The sequence below is a fragment of the Hemicordylus capensis genome, chromosome 3, assembly GCF_027244095.1.
Source record: "Hemicordylus capensis ecotype Gifberg chromosome 3, rHemCap1.1.pri, whole genome shotgun sequence".
Lineage (NCBI taxonomy): Eukaryota > Metazoa > Chordata > Lepidosauria > Squamata > Cordylidae > Hemicordylus > Hemicordylus capensis.
The window spans coordinates 349,009,478-349,032,998 of record NC_069659.1 but is presented as its reverse complement, the minus strand read 5'-3'; the positions used below and the strand labels follow the sequence as shown (position 1 = coordinate 349,032,998).

Genomic DNA, 23,521 nt, shown 5'->3' with positions numbered 1-23,521 from the left:
GGCAGAACGGCAGCACTCTAGAAAATTAATGGCTCACCCGTTAGGAACGCGGCGTCCCTTGGATGTAAGGGAGAGTCACACTGCCGGATGCCAGCTCTTCTTGGAAGGAAATTCTGGCTAGTTTCACAAAATTCACCCTTCCTTCCTTCCTTCCTTCCTTCATACTCCCCCTTCTGCTCCCCCCACTTGACACAGAGTCTGTGCTGGCTTTCACAGAATCCTTGGCCCAGAAGAGACAGGAAACAGCAAAATGAACTCATCTTGGTGTCTGCATGTAGCAAATGCTGTCTTGTGCAGACATTTTGGCACATCTGAAGTAGTCCTTAGCAGATGGCTTTTGCTCAGAATGTGAGTTGCCTGAATCTCGCACGCTCCAAGAACGAACCAAAGATGTTCTTCGGCTTCCTTCCATTCATACATTATTCTGGTGCCGCGGTTGCTCTTGAGAATCTATGCCATGTGAGAGAACCTCTCTGCTTGCTCAGCTACAGTTTTCTAAAGCATTATGCTTGTGGTTTGGACAGAATTAAACCACAGCTTTTCTAAGTGGGAAGGGGCTGGTTTTCTCTTCCCCGCAGCCCTACCCAGAGGTGAAAGGCAAGCTCTTTAGGCAGGCCGCTGTGCTTCTGGGCAATCTAATGCCCTGCTTGTGGCATATCTCCTTGGAGAAATCCATTACCGCTTAATTGTTGAGGAAGCTCGCAGGGCTTTGGGGATATAGACTAATCCCCCCTGACCTGTGTTCTAATATGCAGTGACAGGCGGCTTTTGGGGTGGGTCTGCCTTCTTGCATGGAGCTCAACTGCAAATCATGAGAACTGCACCGGTCTGGATTATGCTAAGGGCTGAGTATCATCATCATCATCATCTTCATGCAAGATGCAATGTATCTGCGGCAAGTATTTAACCATTTCAGATGAGAAAGAAAGAGAGAGAGATCTGGATATTTTCTGATGCTATGAGAAAGCTCTCTGTACATCAAACACTAACATGTACTAGGCCAAAATCTTTTCACCATCACGAATTATTATTTTTCATTAGAAAAGAAACACATCAACAGCTACCTGTATGGATGCTTTGCTGGGCTGAATAGGGCCCAGTGCTCTCCCCCTATTTGTTAGGCAAGACATGCTACAATTGTATGTATGCAGAGGTTTGGGTTCATCTAAGGGAGCATTCAAACTTCGGTCCACCTCCCTGTAGTCTGAACTGGTACAGTCTGAAAAGAGCCACAGCACCTGGTTCTGTTGATCATGTCCAGCAGCGCTTGGGCTGGAGAGAGACTGTTTGAAAGAAAGCTGAAAGTGGTTTGAGAAAGGTTTCTCTTTTTGTGGGGTCCATGTGGATTTTTTTTATAAAATCTGTCTCCTGCTTCTGGACCAATAGGTGTGGCAGGTTTTTGAAATAATACAAAAAACCTACCACACCTGCTCAATCCGAGGTAAAAGGGGAATGAGTGTGTGCAGACCACAGCAGCAGTCCTTTTTCAAACTGCCTTTCAAACTCTTTAGGCACAGAGGAAGCTGCCTTGTACCTTTGGTCTGTCTAGCTCAGTATTGTCTCCACCGACTGGAAGTGGCTTCTCCAAGGTTTCAGGCCGACATCTTTCCCAGCCCTACCTGGAGACGCAGCCAAGGATTGAACCTGGGACCTTCTGCATGCAGAGCAGATGCCTGGCCACTGAACTACTACCCCATTCCATGGTTTCGCTCTAGTCTGTGCTAGGGAGGGATGTCTGGGCAAGCGCAAGGGAGTAAAAGTTCTTCTGGCTGCTCAGTTTTGCAGCATGATGTGCGAGCCTGTTTTAGTCGGGCTAGGGGGTAGGAGCAGTAGGGAGAGGCTTCGTTCTCCAACGGATGTGCAGGCATGAAGGCTGCAGAGGTAGGCAAGCCATCACATGCAAAGACAGGCACCGACTTTTGCTCGGCTGTCCCCACCTGCAAAACCCAGCAGAGAGCTGAAGGGCCGTGGCTGAGACTTGCCAAGTGTTGCTCTGAGACCTGTGGCCACAAGTGGATCCAACAGGCAGCCAGAGATGAAGCAACGAGGCCATCACGGTTGGTGGAAGAAGCTGCAGCACAACAGCTGCCTCAGCATTTCTCTTATGGAGGCAGCAGCACCTGTGCAATGGATGCCGATGGCTACAGAATTCTGTATAATCTGGGAGCTGCGAATACCACCCAGGGTAGGCATGCACACACGTCCACCAAGGCTTTCTAGCTGTCTCTTGCTGCTATATTTTGCTGTAAGCATGTGATCCAGGGGTTCTCAAATCTGAGTCCCCAGATGTCATTGGACTATAACTCCCATCATCCCCAGACACAATGGCTGACAGGGGATGATAGGAGCTGTAGTCCAAGAATATCTGGGGACCCAGATTTGATAACCTCTTCCTCTAGTGGTACATAAGATAGCCTGCTGTCCATTGGGCAACTGCATTTGTCCAATTCTTCCATCATGCACGTGAGCACTCAAGGCAGAAGGAAGGGTGTGCAGTATGCCAATCACAGTCTGGGCTGCCACACTGAGTACATGGAAAAATCCTTGTTAAAAAGTCATGTATGGTCATGGTCATCCTCACACACATGGTGTGGCCATGAGATCTGTAGATGAATCTGTCTGATGAAGTTCTCCTCTTTCAGCAGAGGCAGCTGCACCTCCAGGCTCCTTAGGCACCCCCCTAGGTTTGTTAGTATACACTAAGCAGGGACCTCATGCAATTTTCACAGCTCCACCTGCTGGCCAGCTCTTGCATTTCAAGAAGAACCCATACCTTTTCGTTTCTGCCTTTTTGGCCACTGGAGGAAAAGGTGGGTTCTTCTTGGAATGAAAGAGCTGGTCAGCAAGTGGTGTTGCCAAAAGTGCATTAAATCCCTGCTTGGAACATGTACAGAGGAGATGATTATGCTAGAAAGAAACATGGAAGCCTGCAGGAATGTCTGTACAGTGAGTAAGATCGTGCCTAGAACTTGCACCAAAGCTTTACAGATCCTGCACTTGGTTGCCATCTGGAGACCACGATAGCCAGAAGGATTTGAGGAGGGGGTAGGAACTGAGATTGCTGCTCTTTTGCTAAAGCAGGCCAGCAATTGCTGGAAACTCCTGCTGCTCTTAAGTCCTTTCCCAATTAAGAGTCAATTTATAGCTTCAGTATAATCAAGTAGAAAAGCTTTTCCTGGACGATACGATTCCATGCTTTAAGCAGGGGAGATTCCGTATTCCTGCACTCAGAAAAACGTGTCCAGAAAAGGGTTCAGCAATTTTCCTCCTTTCAGGAAGCGTCTGAATGCAGCCCCTCCCCTCCCCTCCCGTCCCTGCAAGAGTGCTGAATTGGTACAGTCCAGGAAAAGCTTTACCACTTGATTCTACTGAAGGTATACACTGTAAATCCCAGGGGGGAAAGAGTGCTACTCAAGGTGGAAGGGACTGGTCTCTGGTGGGTTTTGCTTGCTTCAGAGAGGTGGAGAGGCTCTTCCTCGGCTTTATTCTACTCTGCTACATTATCCTCCAACAAGCTCCTTTAGCAGCCCCTGAAGACTGCATGCATTCCTGGCACTGAGCCCCATGCAGCCAGGCACTGTAGGGCTTCTCTGGAAAGCCCCAAGAAATATGAGCAGCAGCGGCTGCAGTATAATGGAGCAGAGGAGAAGCCTCATTCCTCCATCCCTAGGCAGGCGGAGGCATGCTGGGAAACCAGGAGTGTGGAGGAGACCCCTTCCTCCTGCAGTCCCAGCGGCAGCTTTCAAGCAAGCTGATCATGAAGGCGGTGGGGATTAGGAGGAACCGTGAGTGTGTGTGTGGGGTGTGGGTGTGCAATGAAAATATACTACCGTTCCTTGAACTCCTGAAAGTCAAATCTGATGCGGTGTGGGAGTTCTGTGACTGGAACTCCTCCTGATGCTTTCTTAAAAAGCCACCCTGGGAGGGAGGTTGCTGCCTTGTCCCGTGCACCTGGTGGGGGCCAGCCCCTTTAAAAAGCTGACCCTTGCAAGCTTTGAAAATGGCACGGAGGGCAGGGAGGACTAGGGAAAGTTGCCAGCAGCCTCCTCTCCTCCTGCTTCCTGCAAGCTTTGCAAGAGCATAAGGAGAGGTCTGATTCCTTGCAAAGCTTGGAAGGGTCAGGTCGGTCCCCAAGAGTTGCTGCAATGGCAGCAGAGGGGACATCTTGCGGCCCTTGTGGTAGCAAGCATGACTTGTCCCCTTAGCTAAGCAGGGTCTGCCCTGGTTGCATGTGAAAGGGAGACTAGAACTGTGAGCACTGTAAGACAAAGAGCATCTCAGGTTCCAAGTTCCCTCCCTGGCATCTTCAAGATAGGTCCGAGAGAGACTCCGGCCTACAACCTTGGAGAAACTGCTGCCAGTCTGTGAAGACAATACTGAGCTAGATGGACCAAAGGTCTCACTCAGTATATGGCAGTTTTCTATGTTCCTATGCTCCATCTGCTGCCTGAGGTGACTGCCTTGCCTCACCTCATGAAAGAACCACCCATGGGAGGATTGAATTGGTCAGGGCCATGGTGCAGGGGAAGGGGTTTCTTTTGCTCAAAAACTGACCCCCCCCAACTTAATATTGCATCCTGAACCTGCTGTTAGCCACTCTAGCTAATAGCAGCTTCAGGAGTGGGGATTTGGATCAGGGGAGTGAGGCTGGGGTTAGATCCCCTCCTGTACACGATATCCCAGCTGCTTTTTGAAAAGATGTTGGGAATTCCAGTCAAGGAACTCCCATGTAAAATCCAGTTTGGCTTTTAGTAAGAGAGTTTGAGATCTCTTTTAAAAAACCACTATGCCAAAAGGCCCCGCCCTCTTCTCCAACAGGCCCCACCCCCTCAGCATCAGGATGCCCGGCATTTCTAACTGGTCCACATTCCCAAATATTTTGTCCATAGTGCACAGCCACTGTCACTGCATTTCCAGCAAAGGTAAAGGTAAAGTTGTGCCCTCGAGTCGGTGTCGACTCCTGGCATCCACAGAGCCCTGTGGTTTTCTTTGGTAGAATACAGGAGGGGTTTACCATTGCCTCCTCCCATGCAGTATGAGATGATGCCTTTCAGAAACTTCCTATTCTGAGCAGCATCTATCATTGCTGCCCGATATAGGTGTTCCCCATAGTCTCAAACCGGCAACCTCTTGCTCTCAAGGCAAGTCACTTCCCCGCTGCACCATTAGATGGCTGCATTTCCAGTACCTACAGATATTTTGTTACATAATATGGATGTTTTTGAAAAGTACTGAACAGGTGGCATGGCTGTTACAGATATGCAAGCGCGCACACACACACACACACACGAAGACCCCTTTGCTTTTGTGGAGAAAAGAAGTGAGAAGGGAAAAGATGTGGCAGAGCAGATTTACTCCCAGGTAGCATCTCCAGGTAGCACTGAGACAGACTCCTGCCTGAAATCCGGGAGAGCGGCTGCCTGTCAGTGTAGATAGTACTGAGCTAGATGGATGGTCTGATTTGATATAAGGCAGCTTCCTATGTTGCTATGTGAAGGGCAAGGAACTCCTGTATTCTCGATTTGGGGGACGGAGCCTTAGGCCAGTGGTAGAGCATTTGCTTTGCAGAAGGTCCCAGGATCAATCCCTGGCACCTCCAAAACCTTGGAGGGGAGCCACTGCCAGTCAGTGTTGACAATACTGAGCTATATGGAGCAATGGTCTGACTCAGTAGAAGGCAGCTTCCTATGTTTGTCTGAGAAAGCCAAGTCTCACTAGATACAATGTTTGGCTATCAAGCCCAGCGACAATTTGTGGACCCTGTGCCGGTTTTCAAACATACAAGACAGTTCAGCCTCTTGATTTCCCACAAGTATCTGTTTCGGGTCAGCCTAGCAGCCAGAATGTAGGCCAATGGGATGCAGCCACCCAAGACCCTGTTGGCAGTGGGGACCTTGCAAGGGAGCGGAGGTCCATTTGAGGGGCCTATTCTGACTAGTAATTTCAGAGGGCAGAAGGGAATCATGGGACTCATTCTCCCAGTCCCAGAGTGGGAGTAGCACTGTCAGGAGAGGAGAACTGTGCACGTCCCCAATTTGTGGTCCTGTGAATGCAAAGGTCAAGGTGGGAGGAGGGCAGAGTGGTGGTTTGGAAACCGGGAGCTGGGTAGGGATGGGTGTAGTCAACCCTCTCCCCGCCCAGCATTTTATCAAGAGTGGATGCAAAGTCATCCTACCCAGCTCCCACCTTCCCACCACAACTGCTCTTCCTAACTTGATCTTTGCAAAGACACGGCTGCCGATCAGGAGCCCGCACGGCCCACCTACCCTGGAGTGGCACTCCTCTAGCCCTGCTTAGGAACATAGGAAGCTGCCATATCCTGAGCCAGACCCTTGGTCTATCTAGCTCAGTATTGTCTTCACAGACTGGCAGCGGCTTCTCCAAGGTTGCAGGCAGGAATCTCTTTCAGCCCTACCTTGGAGATGCTACCAGGGAGGGAACTTGGAACCTTCTGCTCTTCCCAGAGTGGCCCCATTATCCCCTCAGGGGAAGATCTTCCAGTGCTCACACTTGTAGCCTCCCATTCAGATGCAACCAGGGAGGGCCCTGCTTAGCTAAGGGGACAAGTCATGCTGGCTGCCGCCAGAGCCGCTCTCCTCTCCTTAGGGCGGTGCAAACGGCCCTCCTCCCTCCTACTCGCTGCTTCTTGTTCCCCAGAGGCTGACATTACTCTCTGCTCTCCCCTGCAGTGGCTGTGGACACTACTTTGCACGTGGAGTGGAACGAAGTGAAGCCCCTGCCCGCCCTCTCGCCCCTGGGCCATACCCGGACCTCACTGGTGCGCAGGCTGGTTCGCCAGAGCTCTGTGGACAGCCAGGACTCTCTCGAGGTGCCCGTTTTAATCACTCTGCTTCTAAGCCCACAAACCCTGGGGCAGAAAGGCATGTGCAGCATCACACAGGTCAGGCTGGGGCCTGACACCGTTTCCCGGGACTCTTGCATGGCCCACAGGGCTGAGAGTGGGGAAGAGTGGACTCGAGGACACAGCGAGCTGCCTTATGCCGAGTCAGACTAGTGGGGTGCCCCAAAGGATTGCAGTGCCTGAGGTGAGCTGGCAAATGCTGCTTTGCCCCACGCCCCTGGTGGGGGCCAGCCCCCTTTCACAAGCAGGCCTTGCAATCTGTGCTCCTTGTAGCAGGGATTCCCAGATGTTGTTGACTACAATTCCCAGCATCCCCTGCTGCAGTGGCATTTGGCCTGGGGAGTGATGGGAGTCGTAGTCAACAGCGTCCGGGAATCCCCGTGACAGAGAACACTGCTGGCAATGAGGGCAGGCAGTGTTGCCCTCAGTGGGCTTTGAAAGTGGACAGGGAAGAGGGGAGGTGGCCAGCAGCCCCCTCGTCTCTCCTTGTGCTCCTTGCAACGCTTGCAAGCGTCAAACCGTCCTGAAGGGCTGCTCCGATGGTGGCAGTGGCAGGGGGCATCTTGCTGCCCTGCTGACGCCCCAGTGATCTGCCACCTGAGGCAACTGCCTTACCTGGCCTCATGAAAGGGCCGCCCCTGCCATCTAGGCCGATATAGTTTGCTCTGACTGGCAGTCGCTCCCCAAGGAATCAGGCAGGGGTCTTGTTAGCTCCACTCCCTGACAACCTTTGTGGGGAGAGGTGGGGAACTGGATCGGGTACCTTCTGCATGCACTAGTGTTGGCCTCTCTCACAGAAGTAGCTCTGCCAAGATGATGCTGGACTGGTATTTCCTTCCCTAGGAGAATGGATTCTTTTGAAAAGGGTTTTGAATTGTTTTGTATTCTTGTGTTTTGATTTCATGTATGTGTTTTTATTAGATGTTTTAATTTATGTTGTGAACTGCCCAGAGAAGGGGATGGAGCCACTCTGGGACAAGCATCTAGGTTCCAAGTTCCCTCCCTGGCAGCATCTCCAAGATAGGGCTGAGAGAGATTCCTGCCTGCCACCTTGGAGAAGCCGCTGCCAGTCTGTGAAGACAATACTGAGCTAGATAGACCAATGGTCTGACCCAGTATATGGCAGTTTCCTATGTTCCTAATTTCTTATGGGGTGGCTAACAAAGTTTTCTTCTTCTTCTTCTTCTTCTTCTTCTTCTTCTTCTTCTTCTTCTTCTTCCTCTTCCTCTTCCTCTTCCTCTTCCTCTTCCTCTTCCTCCACGCAGTCTACCGGATTTTATTGACTGGATTTAATACTTTTTCCAAGCATCTAGGAAAACTAAAGAAAAATTAAAGATATCACCGTAGTATCCATGCTGTCCCAAGTAGTGTGGCCTTCTGTAGCTAATGTGTTGTAATTTTATTGATGCCCAAGGTGTTGAGATGGTGTTCAAGTTCTTTTGGTACTGCACCAAGGGCACCAATAGCTATTGGTACCACTATGGTTTTCTTTTTCCAGAGCCCCTCAGTTTCATTCTGAAGGTCCTTGTATTTAGTTATTTTCTCCAATTGTTTTCTGTCGACTCGTCTATCCCCTGGGATTGCAATATCAATTATCAGAACCTGATTCTTCTCGATGACTGTCAGATCCGGCGTATTGTGCGTTAAATGCCTATCAGTTTGTATTTGAAAATTATTTTTATTATTCCTAGTTGGTTCACAAGCACCATCTGCAAGTGAATCCTGCTTGGTCTGTGCTCTGGTCAGATTTGGGGCAATTCCCCTTGATGCAGTGGGGCAGCCTGAGCTCTGCCTGTGGGGTTGAATTTGAGCCCAGGGTTTGCCAAAACAAAACAGGGTTTGCCACAACTCCAGGGCTTGTTTTGAATGTCATGGCTCACATAATGCAGAAAATGCCTCTGGGAATTTGCAGAGTGCATTTTTGCAGCACCTAAATAACCACAAACCCACCCACCCACCCCCGCCCTCATGGTGGGATTAAAAGCAAGGCTTCCAGCCAGTCTTGGAGGTTGTCTGTGCACTTCCGTCTCCCTTGAAAAATTCATCAAGCTTATCATCAGGGGTTCTTAAACTTGGGCCCTTGCATATTGTTGGACTATAGCTCCCTGCTTCCCCAGTCACAGTGGCATATATATAAATATATAAGCCAGAGGTTGCCAGTTGGAATCCCCGCTGGTATGTTCCCCAGACTATGGGAAACACCTATATCGGGCAGCAGCGATCTAGGAAGATGCTGAGAGGCATCATCTCATACTGCACGGGAGGAGGCAATGGTAATCCAACTCAACGGCACACTTTACTTTTAAATAGATAGATAGAGATATGGATGATGGGAGTTGTAGTCCAGCAGCAGCTGGAGGGCCCTGCTGAAGTCCCATCATGTCTAGGGATCAAAATGTGAGACTCCTGCTTTGTATGTTGAAGAAGCACACAGGGATTAGAGGATATGCAATGAACTCCAGGCTGTGACCTACCATCCAGTGGCAGGCCTTTGGAGGTAGGGAGAAGGTGAGGTTATCTGGGGCAGATGCTGCTAATAGTTCCCCTACAGAACATGGGAAACACCACCAGACTGGGTTATTATTATCCATTGTTTTAGCACCATCAATTTCCGTGACACCTTACAACAGTGATCTTCACTGTTTCTCAAGTGGGGGGCACTTCAGCAAAAAACCTTCCGTGTGAGAGCTATTTCCTACTGTGATGACCTCTGCACAATACTGCACTTTCCTCAGTGCTGGGAGGGCCCTTTCAAAGCGACGACGGAGCCCTCTCTCAAGAGCTCTAGGAAACCGCCGAGAATTCCCAGCACTCTGGGCACACCTTCCAAAACGGTGCAGGAGCTCAAGAGAACTGGGCTTCGTTGCCTTTAAAGGAGTCTCCCCGGCACTGAGCAAAGCACAGCCCTGCACAGTGAGAATGGTTGTCTCCTCATGGAGCGCGCGAGCCTGTGCAGAGTATTCAGCTTTGGCCGAAGCTTCACACAGGCCCCATAAACAATCAGTGAGGGAGCTGCACTTAGAATGGATGGGGGCTGCCATGGGGCCCCGGGCCTTACAACAAAGAACAGCAGCTTACGGCACAGAAGAGAAGAGGTCCTTGCTAGGGGTGTGCACAAACGGTTCGCTGGCAAATCAGTTCGCCTCAAAGCAGGCTGGTTCGGCAGCTCGATCACAGACCGAACCGGGGGTCGGTTCATGGACCGAACCAGGGTGTATGAACCGGTTCGGCAGTGAATGGGCAGCTGGGCAGGGGCGGCGAGATTAAGATGCTTACTCAGCCAGCACAGTTGCCAGCACAACCTCTTGCCACTGCTTGCCCTCCCCTAAGCCTTTTAGGAAGCCACCCGGGCAGCAACTGAGCAGTTCCACAACATTTGGAGCCAGCGTGGTGTAGGAGAGCCAGCGCGGTGTAGTGGTTAGAGTGCTGGACTAGGACCGGGGAGACCCGAGTTCAAATCCCCATTCAGCCATGAAACTAGCTGGGTGACACTGGGCCAGTCACTTCTCTCTCAGCCTAGCCTACATCACAGTGTTGTTGTGAAAGAGAAACTCAAGAATGTAGTACACCGCTCTGGGCTCCTTGGAGGAAGAGCGGGATATAAATGTAAAAATAATAATAATGTGTGTGGCGTCTGCACATGCATGGAGCATTCCAGCCTGCACACATCTGCAGACACCATTTGCATGGCATCCGTGCATGCGCGGAGCAGTTCTAGCCTCCGTGGATGTGCAGAAGCCATGCAAATGGTGTCGGCAGATGTGTGGAGGCTAGAACTGCTCCGCCGCCACACGGGCAGCTTCCTAAATAAGCTTCCTAAATAATACATCTTACTCCCTCTCTCGTTGCCCCCGCCTGCCCCTTAGCATTGCCAGGGTCCCCCACCCCTTTACAAGTATTAGCCGCCCAACTTGCCCGACCACCGGCCGGTCGGTTCGACAGCATGCGGTTCAGCTGGAATTCGAGCCAAACCACGACTTTGGGATCGTGCACACCCCCTAGTCCCTGCTCCACAGAGCTTACAGTCTAAAAACCATCACAGGGAGAAGGAGCAGAAGAAGGTGAAGAAGATGAGAGCAAGGGGAAGAATAGGCACAAATGCCGTTCAAGGGGCTTCATCTTAGTTTCAGGAGGGGATGAGGACTAACAGATTAAGCCAAAGATCTTAAATATTAATTATATGCTTGTAGCAGGTAGGCTTGTACATTTCGATTCGGGCACAAATCGATTTGTGCCTGAAAATGGCAATTTCGGATGATTTGTCTACAAATCGAAACCAGAATTAGACCTCTGATAGCAGGCAGTGGACATTGAGGATCAGCAGAAGTTTCTCTGGCTGTGCTTGTTGGCTGGTTCTCTCATGCACATGTGCATGAGAGAGAGAGAGAGAGAGAGAGAGAGAGAGAGAGAGAGAGAGAGAGCGCAAGCCGTCAGGCACAGCCAGAAAGACCTCCACCACGGATCCTGGATGTCCTCCTACAGCAAGTAGTGACAAGCCAGCCGGAGGCAGGCAGTGGGTATTGTGTGGCTGGTCTTCCTAGCTGAGTGCCACTCAGATCATTTGGCATGCTGCTTTTGGCACCTGTGCCATGGGTTGCTGCAGAGGTGCATCGAGGTAATTTTGGAGCCTGGTCCTAGAGGCTTTTGGAGCCACGCCCCCACCACACAAGTTCACCATCCCCCTACACACACACACACACACACACCATGACATATGTAGTATTTTTAACACGTGGCTCATTGAGGGCACAAATAGCAACTGAACTCACAAGCATGTAAGAATATAAAAGAGGTATGTTTATGCAAATATGCATTAGAAACGTTTCAACGTGCACCTTGACATATTCCCATCCTATATCTTTCGTTCCCCACTCCCCCCTCTGTCTCTCAAGCACCCGACACAGATGACAATCACACTGGCACAGCGACCACACCACCCAGTACAGATTTGGGGGGCCCCTGGGGTGTGTGGAGGCCCTGGACTTCAGCCCCAAAGTCCAGGGGTATGAGTGCCTCTGGGTTGCTGAGCCCTGCAAGAGCCCTTCCTCTCTGTTTCCCCCCAGCAGTCGGTATCGAGAGGTATACTGCCTCTGAAGCTGGAGGTTCTATATAGCCATCGTGACTAAAAATCATTGACAGACCAATTCCCCACCTGCACGTCTTAAAGCACAAGGCCGTTTGCACACTCCAGGAAACAAAATGCTCGGCAGACTGTGTGTAACAAGGAGGGGAAGGGAACAGAAGCCTCGCTTGCCATGGCAACCCCTCTGGGATTCACATTTGATGGGCTGATGATTCACTGTCCATTTTCCCAATATAGGATCTGCTCCTTTAGCAGCAGCACAATCATGCTGAAAATTCAACAGGCTCAGCCTCCCCTGGGCTGCAAACGCAAGGCTGGGCAAAGCTGCACCTGTTGAATACGTTTTCTTGCCACGCGGCTGTTAAAGACACAGAGTGTCTGTCAAGAAGAAAAAGGCAGCCATTGTACTTGCCCAGCCAGCTGTTACGATTGGGCCATTAAGGAATCTTATCTCTCATCCTGTGTTTCCTGTTCCCTGGGATCTCTCCCTGTCTGACACTAGCAGCTTGTTTTTTACGCACTCTGGGGGTGGCCTCCTTTCAAACAGTGGGGATTAATTCAATTACCTAGCCCCGGGTGATCGCCACTAAATGGCTAAGAAATTGAAACAGTAGGTTCCCAACATCGCCTGGCTAGAATTATGACATTTCCAAACTCTCTCCAAAGGGGGCCAGGAATTTGAAGCAGCTAGGGTTGCCAGCTCACCAAAACCCCAGGTGTTGCTGTGCTTCTGTGCCTTTAACACCAGATCAGCAGGTGACACTTTTCAGGGCATGCCATGAAGACAAGCATTATTGCCCGTCTGCAAATCAACCGCTTAAAGGCATAGGAGCAGGGGCCAGTAAAAAGAGTTGGCAACCTTATATTAAAGGATGGGCCATTTGTGTCAGAAGGAAGGGGACTCCCTGGAGGTCAGATGAACAACCTCAGGGTTGGATTGATGGATGCCGTTTCAGGAAGCTGGGGGTAAAGGTAAAGTGTGCTGTTGAGTTGATTTCGATTCCTGGTGCCCAGGTACATCAGGGCCTCTGAGAGGAATTTTACCAGGGGGTACAAAGTTTCCTTCAAACCCCCTTCCCTTCTCCATTAGTCATCCTGTTTTTATCCACTACGGTTTTATGCCATGAGCTGTAGCCTGTAAGGCCAAAAAGGGTGTGGAAGATGAGAGGGGCGTGGAATGGAGCGCTCTGTTGATTTTCTGCATTTGAGGCCTTATGCTCCTATACTCCCTCCATGATACATATAAATAAAATAAAATAAAAGAGGATCAGAGAGAAGAATGCACGTTTGATTTGAACATCTTTGTTTATGTTACAATACAGATAGGGAGAAAGAATTCACATTGAAACACTTTTATATTGCCATGCAGATCAGATCATCGGAAGACATAACTATTAGTAAAAAGTTTTTTTTTAAAGGTAGATAGGCTTAATTTTTATTTGAAAAAAAGAGCTTTCCTGGCCTTTTGTGTGTGTGAAAAAATTCTAATCACAGCATGCAGATTAATTGTTCTGGCAATGTTTGATTCAATACTTAGCCTGGCCAAATCCACAAGACATTCCTGAGACATTGTAGACCTTAAATAATTCTTAATCAACTTGAGTTTGCTAAATGACCCTCCCTGCAGAAGCTACTGTTGCTGGAATTGTTAATAGTATTCTTAACCTAACACAAATATTTGGAAACAGGCCACCAAGTCTGAACTCTGTTAACAAGTTCAACAGATCTAATGGCTTTAACTGTGCATTTACAACATTTGCTTTATGTACTGAGGGTAAATGTTGCATTTCTTTTCCAAAATCATCACCGTTAAATTCAGCAGGATATTGCTCTGATAAAGATAAAGCTTTTCTCTTCACATCACTTTCAGACATGGTGAGATATTTCCACAAGAAATCAAATTTTTCTGCCAACTGCTTAACAGCATTGAAACGGACAGTTAATCCTGCTATAACATTGTCTACCAAAACGTAAAATACACACTTTCTGAAGTAGGCCTCTTCTGGTGTATCATCTGTGTCATTCATTTCCTCCAAGTTAGCATCAGGTGTGCTGTCATCATGCGGCCTTGCTCTCTTGTGCCTAACTCCACCACATCTACGGGAGAGTTTTATTTCTCGCTTTAGGTTTGATGCAACCAGTTTGGTTTCATTCCACATGCATTTCCCGTTGTTTCGAAGTTTTATCAAATCTGTGAGGAGAGTTTCTATGTTTGCTCCTTCAACATCCAGTGTGGCATCTCTAGCTTGGATGACCTTGTTGCAAATATCTATGCCAGCTAATATTTTGTACCAATTTCTTCCCCTCTTTTGTTGCTACAATCTGCAAGCTTGAAAAATCTTTCTTGAATCTCATACTGCATTTCTTTTAAAAGTATGTATCTCAAAAGGAATGTTGTTTGTTCAATATGGGAGGAATCTGGTGTGGAATCTACTATTACTGCAAAGTACTTTGCAGATTGCCTCTCCCGCAAAATGTGTTTCACAAGATTCGAGCATTCTGCAATAAATTCATTTTGTGAGTCAGGGGACAGATAATGAACTCGAAGCGGCTCACTCCTTTTCTGTGACTCCTCTACACTTAGTACATGTTCCTGAAGGATGGGGTCCCACCTGGAGAGCAGTTCAATGAGTCCTAAAAAGTGTCAATTGTTTGAATCACCAGTTCGATGGGATGAACTGGTAAATGCTAGACCACCTTAAGTTTCTTTGAAGCATAAAATCATTGGCTTATCAGAACGTACAATATGTGATGCCTGATCTTTTGAATAGGCTTAGCCAAGCTGGAGAGCATAGTTATCATCATTAGGCCACGGAGGTTCTATAGGTAAGCTATGAACTGTTGCAATAACATGTAATATAGGTTACAGTTAATACTTTGGCTCCCGGGCCCCACTTTAGACCCTGGGCACGTTGTACTCCCTGCACCCCCCAATCATAGGCCCTGCACAGAGCCCTGTGGTTGCCTTTGGTAAAATACAGGAGGGGTTTACCATTGCCACTTCCTGCGTCGTATGAGATGATGCCATACCCCTGTGCCATGTAGAGAGTTGTGCTGGAGGTAGAATTTCATGGAGTGTAGCTTCCCCCATCTAATTAATTAATTAATAATATTTATAACTCACTCTCCAGTACAGTGCCATTTGGGATAGCTCACAAAATCGATAAAATAATATATAACAAAATAAAATTAGCAACACAACTTAAAACAAGAACTTGTTAGAACCAAATTTGAAAGCTGAAAGTTAAAAAGTTAAAAATCTACCAGATATGAGCTGCAGGTAAATTTAAAACATCTCTCTAAAAAGATGGGTCTTCAACTATTTTTTTAAAACCCTAAGGGAGTGAGCATGTCAAAGCTCTTCCAGGAGGCCATTCCAGAGCCGAGGGGCCACAACTGAGAAGGCTCTTAGTTCTGTAGCAGTGGGCTCTCTCCTCTCTCTCTCTCTGATTGTGGCGGGGCACAGAAGAGGGAAAGTGCTTTCTTGGAAAGGCATTTTGTCCCACATGTGGTCGTGTGGTAGCAGGCATGAATTGTCCCTTTTGCTAAGCAGGGTCCACCCTGGTTTGCATTTGAATGGGAGACTGTATGTGAGTACTGTAAGTGCTCGGGGATGGGGCCGCTCTGGGAAGAGCGCCTGCATGTTTGCATGCAGAAGGTTCCAAGTCCCCTCCCTGGCAGCATCTCCAAGATAAGGCTGAGAGTGACTCCCGCCTGCAACCTTTGCAGAGAAGCCGCTGCCAGTCTTGGTAGAAAATACTAGTGGTCTAACTCAGTATAAGGCAGCTCCCTGATTTAGATTCCTGAAGCAAAATAACGGTGCGTTTCACATTCACTCTTGCATCCGGAACACAAATGTAAGCGGGACCAATCTGACCGTGGCGGACCAAAGGAGATGCCGCGTGGCTGCCTCTGCTTCCCAGTGGCACCTCGGGTGGTTCCTCCTCTCTCTCCCACCCCGCCCAAGAGCTGTGCTGCCTTCAGGCTGGCTCTTTATTAGGTATGGCTACCCGCGCAAAGGGCCATCCTGCACCAGCAGCACAGCTCTTGGGCGGGACAGGAGAGAGAGGAGCAACCTAGGGTGCCCCCTGGTGCCTTAGGAGGAGCTGCAACTGCAACCTGACCATTGCAAGCTTTGCAAGGAGCCCCTCTCCTTGCTGCTGGTCACCTTCCCTCCCTGCTCCCATGACGCTCTCAAAGTCTGCAGGGGTCAGTTTGGAAAGGGGGCTGGCCCCCAAGGAGAGGAGCGCTGGTCTGGTGGTAGCAAGCATGACTTGTCCCCTTAGCTAAGCAGGGTCCGCCCTGGTTGCATATGAATGGGAGACTAGAAGTGTGAGCCCTGTCAGATCTTCCCCTCAGGGGATGGACCAATGGTCTGACTCAGTATATGGCAGCTTCCTATGTAACACCAGGAGCATGGGGCCAGGCAGAATTTGACACCCCATCTCAGGTGCTGCAATACCTCAGGCCACCCCAGTAATAAAGAAAAGCACTCGATGTGTGTAGAAGGTATCTCTGCTTCCAGTTTTCACAGGGGTCCAGCAATGGGGTGGTGTCAGGGGGCGGAGGGTGAGCTCCTTGTCTGGCAGGGTGCTTGCCCTCTCGGCCCCTCAGCACTGTCAGGGAAAGCGGCAACTGGAAGAAGGTTTCCTTCTGCACTACTTTTAAAGGTACAGGAAATTTCTCAAGGTCCTGAGCTTGAGAAAGCTGTAGTTATAGCTACCATAAGGAGGACTCTGTACAATAGATATGGAAAAGATAACTCAGTGACTGACGGAATGCACAGCAAACCAAACAGGATGTGCTGAGCCCCCAAAGTTCATGTCAGCCTAGGCCAGCCCCGATGTAGATTCCTGCACATGAAAAGGACCTCAGGATTGCACTCTGTCACCAGCCGAGCAGATGAGCCGGCAGTGTGGTGCAGCTGCAAAAAAGGCTAATGTGATTTTAGACTGCATGAGCGGAACTGTAGTTTCCAAGCAATAGCTCCACTTTATTCTTTGCTAGTCAGATGTCATCTAGAGTAATGTGTCGAGTTCTGGGGAGTGCATTCAGGCCCACATCCCTACCTCTTGGTCTTGTGGTAGCAAGCATGAATTGTCCCCTTTGCTAAGCATGGTCCACCCTGGTTTGCATTTGAATGGGAGTCTACATGTATGAGCATTGTAAGGTATTCCCCTTAGGGGATGGGGCCGCTATAGGAAGACCACCAGCCTGCTTGCATGCAGGAGATTCCCACTTCCCTCCCTGGTATCTCCAGATAGGGCTGGGAGAGACTCCTTGCTGTAACCTTGGAGAAGCCGCTGCCAGTCTGTGCAGACAATACTGGGCTAGATGGACCAATGGCCTGACCCAGTATAAAGCAGCTTCCCATGTTTCTACTTAAATTATTTGCATGTTCTCTAAAAGAACCCAACACTCTCTTCCAGTTTTTGAAACCATTAATCATCAGCACTTTCTCCAATGCCAGGCTGTATGCAGGCCTGGGGCAAAGACTTGATCTGGGACTCATACCCAGGTGGTCCAATCCTGTCAACGCCCCTGGAGAGAAGGCTAGAAGGGAAAGTAGTAGCATTCTTCTTAAAATAATCTTCAATATCCATTTCCCCCAAGGCACAAATTATCCTGCAAAGTAATAGGTAAGCAGAGGGTAGAGTGAATTTAGCAGGAGGGGCAGAATTGAAATTTGAAAACCACGGTTCTCAAAAGTCAGTCTGCAGGCATCCTGCATACACCTTGAAAGACTGGGCCGGCAGGTCTCTGGCAAAGAGAAAATGCCGGGCCTGGAGACAATTAGCCTTTGGTCTGAGAAGTGTCTTTTCTATCCAGCCTAGAAAGTGGCCCAGTTTTGAAAGCGAAGGCACCTTCCATTTGCCCGTGCAAGGGGCAGAAGCGTCACTTGTGAAAACGGGGCCGCAGCAGAGGGGCCAGCTGTGTGGATCCATCTCTGCAGAGCCTTGGCAGCTGTTCCGCTTGTCTGAAAGAGGAGCTTGGGGGTTCACAGCGGGGGCAGAGATGAGCCTGGTACATGGTACCCCCTGTGGCTCTTTAGCAGGGCTTTGTACCTGTCTATGCTGCGCTGGTGCTTTCTTCTCTGCTGCCGCCTCCCGCCTCCTCCGGAGTTTCTTCCCCCAGCCCTCTCTCTGCTTTCCCTGGACGACTTTGAGCCACAACATCTTTTGCAGCCTTTTTGCAGATTTCTTAGCAGGCCTGACCCAATGAGCCTGGCTTCTTGGGGCCAATTAAAATTTGCCACCCATTCGGCGTCTTACTGTATGCCAAGCATCATAACAGCGCCACATTAAAGAACGGAGAGCCGGCCGAGGGATTCTTTTCTCATTTTCTTTGTTAGTGTTGATCGTGCTTTTATTTCCTCCTCTTTGCCACTATGCCTAGCCACAGTGATGTCTGTAACGGCCACACAGGGGCAGCCCTCCCATCAAGCAAGGTGAGGCAGTCCCCTCAGGCAGCAGATTACTGGGCAAGGTGAACTTCTGTCACCTGCTTTTAAGGGCATAAGAACAGCCTGGCTGGATTAGACCTATCCAGTCCAGCACCCTATTACGCACAGTGGTCCACTAGATGCCTTGGGAAACCACACAACTAGGTGAAGGCATGCCCTCTCTCCTGCTGTTGCTCCCCTGCAACTGGTCTTCGGAGGCAGCCTGCCTCTGAACATGGAGGTAGCCTATAGCCATCAGGATTAGTAGCCACCGATAGACCTGTCCTCCATGAATTAGTCTAAGCCCTGCTTAAAGCCATCCAAGCTGGTGGCCACCACCACATCCTGTGGCCGAGAGTTCCACAGATTACATGCTGTGTGAGAAAGTACTTCCTTTTGTGGGTCCTAAATTTCCTGGCAATCTTTGTACCTGATGAGAACTTGCTTGTTTGAAAGAACATTCTAACAGTGGTTGTCAAAGAGAAAGATTTGGACACTGAAGCATGTGGACCAGTGTCATTTTGCCAAGACAAACTTCCACATGAGAAAGATATATTTTGAAACGCAGGTCACCGTGTTGCCATTGTGTGGACTTATTTGTTGTGTGGACTTATTCATTCAGGCATCATACCAATCTCCACATCATAGACTTTATTATTCCTCTCATGCCATACAATTGTTTCATTGATATTATTTCCCACTGTTTTGTCTCGCTTTAGACTGAATATATTTTCCACTATAGATTTATTGGACCAAGTTGTGCTTGTTCTTCCATCATCTGGTTGGGGGATAGTTTGGTTGGGGGATCTTTCTGTTTCTTGCTGGACTACAACTCCCATCATCCCCAGGCACGATGGGAACCCTTTCCCAGCTCATTTCTGAAATTGAGCTTGCTCTGCTTCTTAGTGGAGTAGGAACATAGGAAGCTGCCTTCTACTGAGTCAGACCCTTGGTCCATCTAGCCCAGTATCGTCTACCCTGACTGGCAGCGGCTTCTCCAAGGTTGCAGGCAGGAGTCTCTCTCAGCCCTATCTGGAGATGCTGCCGAGGGGGGGGGGGAATTTAGAATCTTCTGTATGCAAGCAGGCAGGTGCTTTTCCCAGAGCAGCCCCAAAGTGCTCACACATCTCCCATTCATATGCCACCAGGGTGGACTCTGCTTAGAAAAGGGGACAATTCATGCTTGCTACCACAAGACGACCTTCTAAGGTTGCCTTTGGCGGAAAGAAATTGTGCCCATCTAATCTATTTGAAGACCCAGTGGAAGAAAGCCCTAATCTCTGATTGGCTGCTCTGGGTGCTATGACAACACAAACAAACCAGATGCTGCATGCCAGAAAGTGGCAGATTTAGCCAGTCTTCTTGGTTGTTGTTGTCCTGGTGATGCTGCTTGGAGCACAGGTGGGTGGGTGCTCTCCAGATGGCACAAGAATAACATGCCAAGCTTGCAGTCCTACTCACATTTGCCTGCAAATATGTCTCACCAAATCCAACGGATTGGGCTAGGAGGCTGCCGTCCTGCTCAGGTCTAATAGTATCTTTGCCATTTGTTTGCAGAATTGCAGCCCAGGCGGAGAGGGGTGCTTTGTGTTGGGAATTCCATCTGGTAGGAGAAAGCCTTTTTCATTATAGCAGAGAGCACAGAGGCACAACACAGCAGAATTTGGTTAGGCATGCGTGTATGCTGAGAGTAAAGTAACTTGGAGCCAGTTCATAGTTGCAAATCAATAGAAGTGGTATTTATTAGAGAACTCCATTCTAGATCGGAAAGTGAGGAGATAGGATCTCTAATCTATCTATTTAGCCGGATGCAGATGGATTCTGCATCTCTGCACACATGGTGCAGGGGAGAGGAGCTTGCATATTGTTGCACTTGCAAGGTAGAAGGTAGGGAAGAGGAAGTGGCAATAAGTAAGTAAGTAAGTCCTTGAGATTAGCAATCAAAGGCATAGTGTCAGAGCAGTAGAGAAGGGATGACCAATGTCTTGACCCCTCTAGCCCTCTGACTCACTAGTCTGTCCTCCTATGTCATTGAGACAAGAGACAGTGCAGAGTCCTTCACTTCCAACACTTTGCACAGGACTGCACTCCCAACATCTGGTCAATACCTGTTCTGCATAATAGCCTTCCAGGAAGTGGCATAACGTTGAGAGGCGGCTTCAGAACGCTGGGTCCTGCCAAGGGCCAGTTTTAACAGCTTGCAATGCTCTCTGCAGCCAGGATCAGTTCTGTGAAATGGAATCCTAGACTTTATTAGAGACAGAAGGGAGGTCTTGAGCCCCCTGCGCAGTGCAGGAAACCGCTGCAGCATCCCTGACAGATTGCTGGCTTGCTGGCCAACCTCTGTTTGAAAACCTCCAGCCAAGGAGAGACCAGGGCAGGGCAGGCTGCTCCACAATAAGAACATAAGAACAGCCCTGCTGGATCAGGCCCCAGGCCTATCTGGTCATAGGAACATAGGAAGCTGCCATATACTGAGTCAGACCATTGGTCTATCTAGCTCAGTATTGTCTTCACAGACTGGCAGCGGTTTCTCCAAGCTTGCAGGCAGGAATCTCTCCCAGCCCTATCTGGAGATGAACAACCACTTTGTATATAATTGTGCTTTGGCAACGTACTGTATGCTTTGGTAGTTTGTTGGTTCAATAAAAATATCTTGTCCTATTTTTTAAAAAACAAATCTTGTCCTATCTGGAGATGCCAGGGAGGGAACTTGGAACCTTCTGCTCTTCCCAGAGCAGCTCCATCCCCAAAGGAGAGTATCTTGCAGTGTTCACACTTCTAGTCTCCCATTCACATGCAGCCAGGGCAGACCCTGCTTAGCTAAGGGGACAAGTCATGCTTGCTACCACAAGACCAGCTCTCCAAGTCCAGCATCCTGTTTCCCACAGTGGCCCACCAGATGCCTCTGAGAAGCCCACAGACAAGAGGTGAGGGCGTGCCCTCTCTCCTGCTGTTGCTCCCCTGCAACTGGTATTGAGAGGCATCTTGCCTCTGAGGCTGGAGGTGGCCTATAGCCACCCAATTAGTAGCCATTGATAGACCGGTCCTCAACAATAGGTTACCCTTGGCCCCGATTCTCACACGATGTGAAAGCAAGCCTTTCCGTCTGGGTCTGTGACACTGGAAGGCCCCTATTTGCTTCAACTGCTTGCCAGGAGTAGTAGCATCCTAGCTGCTTTCAGACGGAGGTGTCTGTGCGAATTCAGTAGCACCAACAACCAAGCCACATGGGGAAAATGCTACCCTATATGCCTGTGATCCTCACTATTTTTCCAGAGACTTTGGCAAAAGGCTTCCGGTGCGAGAGCCATTTCCCACTGTGCTGACCTCCACACAGTACTGCCCTTTTCTCAGTGCTGGGAGGGCCCTCTAGGAGAGACAGAGACCTCTCTTAAGAGCTCCAGGAGGAAAGCACTGGGAAGAGCTACACTTCCCAGCACTCTGTGCATGCCTCCCAAGATGGCGCAGGGGTTCAAGAGGGCTCCGCTTCCCTTCATGGAGCTCCCCGGTGCTGGGGAAGCATTTTCTCGTAATGCACATACTTGAACTATGCAACCCCCACACACACATCCTAAAGAGGCAGGTGGTTGCACTTTGGTTCAGTGCATCATTTCATGCCCCGAGAGGAGAGACTCTGAAGGAATTCTCACAACACTCGAACCAGGGGTCATCCCACAAAATGGAAGGCCAGGAAATTTAGGACCAACAGAAGGCACCAGCGGCATCTGGTGGGCAGCACATTATTAATCAATGGAATTCTCTTCCATGGGATGTGGTGGCGGCCGGGAGCTTGGATGGCTTTAAAAGGGGCTTAGACAGATTCATGGTCTATCAATGGCTACTAGTCTGGTGGCTATGGGCCACCTCCAGCCTCAGAGGCAAGATGCCTCTCAATACCAGTTGCAGGGGAGCAACAGAGGACACACCCTCACCTCTTGCCCGTGGGCTCCCCAGGGGCATCTGGTGGGCCACTGTGTGAAACAGGATGCTGGACTAGATGGCTTCCTTGGGCCTGATCCAGCAGGGCTGTCCTTATGCTCTTATGTTCTTAAGGATGTATGTGTTTGCTTCCTCAGTAGCAGGGGTTGGAGTTCAACTCATGGGGATGATGGGAGTTGTAGTCCAACAACTTGTGGGATTCAAGCTTGGGAACCCCTGCCGTAGAGTTACCCCCTACACTAATTTGAGCCAAGGGAGTCAGAGTTGTTGTTGTTGTTGTTACGTTTATATCCCGCTCTTCCTCCAAGGAGCCCAGAGCGGTGTACTACATACTTGAGTTTCTCTTTCACAACCACCCTGTGAAGTAGGTGAGGCTGAGAGAGAAGTGACTGGCCCAGAGAGTCACCCAGCTAGTTTCATGGCTGAATGGGGATTTGAACTCGGGTCTCCCCGGTCCCAGTCCAGCACTCTAACCACTACACCACGCTGGCTCTCTTTGTTGTTGTTGTTGGGAGTTGTTGTTGGTAGAACACTGTGGTAGCCTGGAAAGGCAGCGGCTGTTGCAGGGCTGGGTGCCCTAACATCTACCCTCTCTGCAGCTCCTGCGGGGTGGGGGGGGGGCTGGTTTTCCCTAACACCCACCCCTCTCTGCATCTCCCTTGCTAGGACAGCAAGGCAGGCTCAGCCCACTGTATTTGCCAGTAGCAGAAACAGGAGTCAAAAGGAAAGTTTTGCCATTGCATAGGAACATAGTATGCTGTCTCCTACTGAGTCCGAGCCTTGGTCCATCTAGCTCTGCTTTGTCTATTCCTGACTGGCAGCAGCTCTCTAAGGTTTCAGGCAGGAGTCATGGCAGAGGGAAACAGTCATCTGCGTTCAGGCAAAGGCTGTCATTTTATGCAATATCACCTGGGAATAATCCGCACTGAAGTCAGGGGGGCTTGCTTGTGAGGAAAAAGTGATAGACTTTGAGATGCCGGGAGCTTTTGTGCAAGTTCCAAGTGCGATTTTACTCTCCATACTCACACTGCTGTAAGCTGCTCTGCTCCTTCCAGTCTCCCCCACTGAAAGCTTGAAAGGATGCCATCCAGGAAACGCTTTTCTCCTCGATTCTCCCGAAGCTGTAAACTGCCTCTTAAGGGACTTAAGAGCTGCAGGAGTTTCCAGCAATTGCTGGTTCTGCTTAGTAAAA

At 49.5% G+C, this 23,521-nt stretch overlaps 1 protein-coding gene and 1 long non-coding RNA gene across 8 annotated transcripts in view; one reads left to right on the top strand and one right to left on the bottom strand.

Moving 5' to 3' along the window:
- The window catches only part of FAM131A (family with sequence similarity 131 member A), an 88,094-nt gene that overhangs the window by 15,662 nt on the left and 48,911 nt on the right, over positions 1-23,521 (top strand). For 2 of the 6 annotated variants that reach the window (XM_053310358.1, XM_053310355.1), the window contains exon 2: positions 6,690-6,829. The exons of 3 other annotated variants lie outside the window; for them this stretch is intronic. Coding sequence is in view for 1 of the 3 variants with exons in the window: in XM_053310355.1 (XP_053166330.1) it covers positions 6,690-6,829 (140 nt within the window). In the remaining 2 variants the exon portion in view is untranslated. Of the gene's footprint in view, positions 1-6,689; positions 6,830-12,854; positions 12,918-23,521 lie in introns of those variants that run through there. One more of the 6 variants, XM_053310361.1, reaches the window with a different exon arrangement.
- LOC128351150 (uncharacterized) overlaps positions 1-23,521 on the bottom strand; it is a 75,455-nt gene that overhangs the window by 32,528 nt on the left and 19,406 nt on the right. Inside the window, exon 3 of one of the 2 annotated variants that reach the window (XR_008319606.1) lies at positions 13,449-14,042. The exons of the other annotated variant lie outside the window; for it this stretch is intronic. This is a non-coding gene — a long non-coding RNA (uncharacterized LOC128351150). Of the gene's footprint in view, positions 1-13,448; positions 14,043-23,521 lie in introns of those variants that run through there. 2 annotated transcript variants of the gene reach the window in all.